Source organism: Etheostoma spectabile, chromosome 17 (assembly GCF_008692095.1).
Source record: "Etheostoma spectabile isolate EspeVRDwgs_2016 chromosome 17, UIUC_Espe_1.0, whole genome shotgun sequence".
NCBI lineage: Eukaryota > Metazoa > Chordata > Actinopteri > Perciformes > Percidae > Etheostoma > Etheostoma spectabile.
Genome location: NC_045749.1, coordinates 2,518,438 through 2,524,466, shown reverse-complemented (window position 1 = coordinate 2,524,466; position 6,029 = coordinate 2,518,438). Strand labels below are relative to the sequence as shown.

At 38.3% G+C, this 6,029-nt stretch overlaps 1 protein-coding gene across 4 annotated transcripts in view; it reads left to right on the top strand.

The window, feature by feature from the left end:
• LOC116705002 (gap junction alpha-5 protein) overlaps positions 1–6,029 on the top strand; it is a 13,316-nt gene that overhangs the window by 3,446 nt on the left and 3,841 nt on the right. The window contains exons 1-3 of one of the 4 annotated variants that reach the window (XM_032540832.1): positions 391–498; positions 3,055–3,181; positions 5,430–5,594. In XM_032540832.1, coding sequence (XP_032396723.1) covers positions 3,113–3,181; positions 5,430–5,594 — 234 coding nt within the window. In that variant the 5' untranslated portion in view covers positions 391–498; positions 3,055–3,112. Of the gene's footprint in view, positions 1–390; positions 499–3,054; positions 3,182–5,429; positions 5,595–6,029 lie in introns of those variants that run through there. The other 3 variants (XM_032540831.1, XM_032540833.1, XM_032540834.1) reach the window with 3 other exon arrangements.

The following is a 6,029-nucleotide window of genomic DNA, read 5'->3' as shown; positions in this document are numbered from 1 at the left end:
GAACTTTGTAAGTGTACAGACAGTTTATTAAAAATATATTTTACAAAGACTGTACCGTTCACAGATACAGACAGACGCTATCTTGGGAAGACAGTCATGTGGTATAGAAACAGCTTTTTATTTTTACTTTATACCAGTGCCCCAACTACTAGAATTACAAGCTAATTAGCGTTTTTCGCCACTAAAGCTAGTCACATTCAATTAGCATGAAAACATATCCCAGAGAACAGTCGACTGTGTTATTAACCCCCAAATTGTCCTTTAAGACGTGCACGTACAAGTACGACTTTGTCACATTGCAACCATCCTGCAAGCCAATCACGGCCCAGCATGCAACACACACCAGTGTGATGTGGAAACATGAAACCTCCAGTGCAAATATACACACATCATAGATAGTGAAGAGCCATGTTGTGTCCGGCAGTCAAACAGATTCATAGATGGACTTTTATAAGGAGGGAAAAGATGTGGGATGTAATTTCAAGACAAGACGACCAGGTAATTGAACTTTTTTTGTGGGGACAAAAAGAGATTACTCAAAGCAAAGTTTAACGTTTTTGAAAAAAAAGGTTTGTACTGGTTTGAATAGAAAGAGAGTGGGGACCCTCATGTTAGTGTTGTTTAGTCAAAGGAAAAAGAAAATAAAAGAAATAATAAAAGTTAAACAACTAAGTGGTAACATCTTTCTGTAATCACATTAATATGTGAGTATGTAATCAAGTTTTTGGATTGCACCAAAAATAGCCCCTTTGTTCTTTGGGTTTGCACCATTCTTTCTCCTCTCAGTAATCTAAATAATCTACCCTACGCTTTTCTTTTTGTCCAGGTATCTCAAGGGATGTTCTGGTAAAATAATGTTTAAATAAATAAATGAATAAATAAATAAACTAATTACATTTTGTGGCTTCTTTAAAAACTTTCAGCTGCCATACAGAGAGAGTTGGAATCTACAAGCATACTCTGCATCTTATTTTAATACATTAAACTTTATAATCAAATCCGTTAAAAGTGTTTTTTACGTCTATTTCACTGTACAATAAAGGACACTCTAGATTAAGCTAGCATAAAAAAGGCATTTTGAAGTTTTCCTGAACCAAAGAGCGACAAATAAGAACGCTCCGTGCAAGGAAGTTAACTTTTGGAAAAGCACTTTCTTTCAGGATAAACACTTATTTAACTCTTCTACTGGCACCAAGAATAAAACAAAACTTTGTAGTGTTGTTATGTATATTATATACAGTACATATACATATATATATATATAATATGTGTGTGGGTGATGTGTGTGTGTGTGGCTTGCTGCATGTCCTAAATTCCACAGGGAGAGAGACGACACTGTGTGTGTGTGTGTGGTGTGTGTGGTGTGTGTGTGTGTTGTGGTTGTTTACAGTAGACGTTTAGTTTTTCCACCCCAGAGACAGACGGAGGGTGTGGGAACTGAGCGTGAAGCTAACACTAAGATATGGGCACAGACTTTTTTATTAATAGGGTCAGGGCCGGGCTGGAGAGTGGGTCCACAGGGTCAAGATAATACAGAAACACACACACACACACACACACACACACACACACACACACATACACAAAGCAACAACATCCAAATTTAGTCCAAAGTTTGAAAGATTTTACAGATTATATAACGTGTTTCAATCAGCTATTGTTATGTGAGTATTAGGAGTTGGTTTAAGGAGATAAACAGCAGGTGGAGTGAATTTTTCCGTCAGGGCACGATGACATTAAATAGCTCCAGTCAGACTTAAAATGAATAATTATTATTAAAATTAATAATTGTTTCATGTATTAATTAGAGGAACGTTGGGCCCCATTTCCCAATAACAGTCAATCTTACAAGTGAAGAGCCGCTGCTGCAGGAAGACGTTATTCTTAAACTTATATCAAACTTAAACTGAATTAGATAAAGTTCCTACAGTATAAGTTTCTGTCATCTGTTGTGAATGTCATTCTGTCATCATTTCTGCATGTGGAAATCAACGTATGCACCATAACTAAAAAGAAAATTTACAGAATCTCAAAATACACAATACATTCAGTCCAAAAGAGATTGATATTAGATATTATTATCATATTAGATTAAATGAGGGACGACGACAAACAACTTGCGTGAGCCTAAGATTAGTTTTCTTATTTTACATAAAACATGACTTAACAAAGAACATCAGTATTTATGATAAAAGTCTTGAAAAGGTGTAGTCTTTGTAGGTTCTGGAGCTTCTAAAGATGCTTTCAGCATCCTACTATTCATTCATATTTAATCTGTGATATTTTTGGGGAAACAACTTTTAAGCTTAAGAAGATTGGCAAAATGGATCATAAGTTGTATTTTTGTCTTTCTTCTTACACTTGATATTCTTTTGGCTTAAGTCTTTTTAATGGACAACATCATCTCATACATACAGCTTTGTCTTTTCTTAAAATAAACCATGAATGAGGAGCCTGGATGGATGCCAGCCGAATTTAGCCCCGCCCACAACATTTGAGGTTGGGAAGTTTGGTCTGGACTGGTTCCGATGTGGAGCAACTATGCTCGAACCAGAGCTGTTCGGACCAATCAAATTGTGAGGGCGGGCTTTATACAATGATGGACAGTTGATCAACAGTAATAATCCATGTCACCAATAAGCACTTGGGTTGATTTGTTTACAACAAAGACGGCTGGAGAATGGAGCTGTGTAGATTCCTTCATCTCATCTATTATAGAAGATATCGACAGCGCATTCATTTTAAAAGAGAAACAGAGAACCATGATCAAGGCATTCGTTGATCGGAAATATGTTTTTGGCGTCCTTCCTACAAGATTAGCCAAACATCACACACGCCATTGCTCTGATTGGTTGTAGGTCTCCAATTGCGTGCAGAAGCATTTTCTTCCCTGATTGGGTTGAAACACGCCCCGTAATCACAGCCCAGTGGAGCAGTATCAGACTCATATTCTCACTAACATCTCAGTATGACGGCATCAGGCTAATGAATGAGATTAGGAGAAGCCTAACTCTGCTGCAGACATGAAACGTGTGTGTGCTCTCTGTTCCTCAGGTGAATCCTGTACCTGCTGAGATTCAAAACTAAACAAAATACTGAGCTGTAACTGGTCATGGCAGACTGGAGCCTACTGGGAAACTTCCTGGAGGAAGTACAGGAGCACTCTACTTCTGTTGGCAAGGTTACAACACACACACACACACACACACATTTACACATTCATTTGCAAACATTGCGTAGGCAGCAAGTATTTTCTTTCCAGGATGGTTGGGGAAGACTCATGAATATTTCTTAGGGAGCTCATCCTTGAATGGCTTCTACCTGTTGCCTGCTCTGGTTGGGTTGGTTAGGTTGGTTAAGAGGCGTGGGATTGGTTAAGGTTAGGGCAAGAATGTCAGGGCGAGCCAATCAGAGATGTGTCTTCCGCTACCATCCTGCAAAAAAAAAAAAACCTGGCTACCAGGCAGCCCGGCGCCAGTCTGACTTCCTCTGCACATGGTGGAAACAGACATATACACACTCAAAATAAAACATTTGTTTTGTATATCCTGACCCTTGGTTTCTATCCTTTTTCTTTATTAATGAGCAGCTATATAGTTTATGTTAGTATAGTTTTGTTTAAAATGTAAATCCGCTGAAGACGTCATTGAGTAAAACATAAAAAACATTGTTTAAATGATATAGAAAATTAGTTTCTTTTGTTTTTCACTGTCTTTTTGATTGTAAGCAGTGTGATGCCTTGTTTAGTAAGATGAAAAACCGACGTTGATTTTGTTAATATGAATAATGCTCAAAGACTAAGATGGCCGTTCACATGTGAAAGTTCAAGGTCAATTGTATTTAAATAGCACATTCAAAAACAGCCATAGTTGACCAACTTGCTTTTAACAAGCTAAAAACCAAATGGATTAAATAAAAAAAAATAAAAAATAACCGACAACAGAAAAAAGTCAACTCTGATTACAAGCCAATGAATAGAAGTGGGTCTATTAAGCAAGGACTTAAACGCTTCAGTGACCCGAGCAGTTCTTATTTGATAACTAAACTATTCCAGAGATTAGTATGTGAAAATGAGTTATCCAGTTATCTTGAGAAAATCTGGGAGAAGAGAGAAAAAAAACCCTTCTTTGCCGAGATGATCTGTAGATGTTTCTCTACATGTTTGCTAGGCGACATGCGAGACTGGAAGATGTCTGTTAAATAGCGGTGTCTTGTAATCCCATGTGGGATGGGCCAAATGTTTGGCATGATACAGAAATAATTTAGACTGGATTAACCCCGCCGGTTTGATTTTGTCCTCCAGCTCGGTCTTGAAACCAGCCCGTGTAATTCTCCTGCCTCAGTTTACAATATGGCGGGAACCAATCACAAACTGGCTTATCTACCTGCCGCGTTATTGGCGGGTTTAACACGATGACGTTAGAGAACTGACCAAGAAGCTTCTCGTTTACATAGCGGCCACTGTTACTCCCCGATGTGAGTCGAGTGCAGGTTTGAGTTGCCCATGCTCAGATTTAAACACTTTACAGAATAACATGTCATGCTGAAATTTGTGAAATCCATGAAAGTTTTTCTCATTACAAACAATAACAGAAGATGGGAATCCTTTCAAAATTGTTGTGGCTATCTATGATTGTTTGATTGCTAATGTTAGCTCAAAAGTTAAGTAGGTCTTTTTTTAGCATCTTGTATGCTACTTGTAGCAAAGGGATGCATGCGCAACTCAAATCTGTACTCATGTCACATCAGGGAGTGATACCACCGAACGCCACGCAGCAACTCGTTGATGCCGCTGTCGCTTCTACGTCACCCAGATCATTGCTCTGATTGGTTGAAGGACTATCCAATTGAGTACAGAGTCATTTGAATTATGCCTATTGGTCATGCGTCTTGTGCAAAGAAAATACAGAGCAGACTCCCCAGAACCAACGCTCAATCTCAGATCCATTGAGCTTGGCTTCGTCTGTGACAGCCAAACTAGAAATAAACTAGAATGTTATTAGTATTAGAATACTACTAGAATAACATCACTTAATCGTATCTTAAATTAGTATTTTAAGGGTGTCAGGAGACACCATAGACCGTTACAGTCTATGGGAGGGACCCATAATGATTTCTCCACATACATTATTTTAATTTCAAAGCCAGTTGTACGCGTCGATTTAACTTCATTAACCATGACTGCTGATACAGAATGCATGAGCAACATCGGCAGCTCACACGAACAACTGAAACTATAGAACCAGTAAGACGTTACTAGACTAAAAAAACACTTCCTGCAAAAGTATTTGTTCAGACGTTATCACATCTTCTTACAGAAGCTCCAACACAAAAGCTCCTGATTGTCATCATTCTTTCCACACAGTGTCTACATCTTGTTGTTTCTGGGGGGTTGATATGTCTTATCTTTGTTGTTTTTGGCTCCACAGGTGTGGCTGACCATCCTGTTTATCTTCCGTATCCTGGTGCTCGGGACTGCCGCCGAGTCGTCATGGGGAGACGAACAGGAAGATTTTAACTGTGACACCGAGCAGCCGGGCTGCGAGAACGTTTGTTATGACCAAGCTTTCCCTATAGCTCATATACGATACTGGGTAATAAACAATCTATTGTCATGTGATGTGAATGACACATAATTGAATAGAAGCGTCTAGGGTCGGGGACGATATGCTTTTGTCCTCATTTGATTATTTTTACAATATGGGTGCCGAGTTGATTTGTAATGCAATTCAATAGCATTGAGTTATTAAACAAAACAAAATTTGAATGATACACATCTAGGGATACTATATCATGGAACATTTCTAAAAGCTAATTGTTTTCTAAGAAGAAAGCACATCCCATGTCAGTCAGTCAGTCTGACATTTATTTAATTTGTAAAGAAGTACAGAACATGGATTTTCGGCATTTTCTGCTTTCGTTCTGTTTTGCTGGTATGGATTCTCAGGAAAAGAATCAATACTTTAAATTAAATTATTTAAAAATCGTCACAAAGAAATCACGACATGTTTGTGAAGCGATTTATCCCC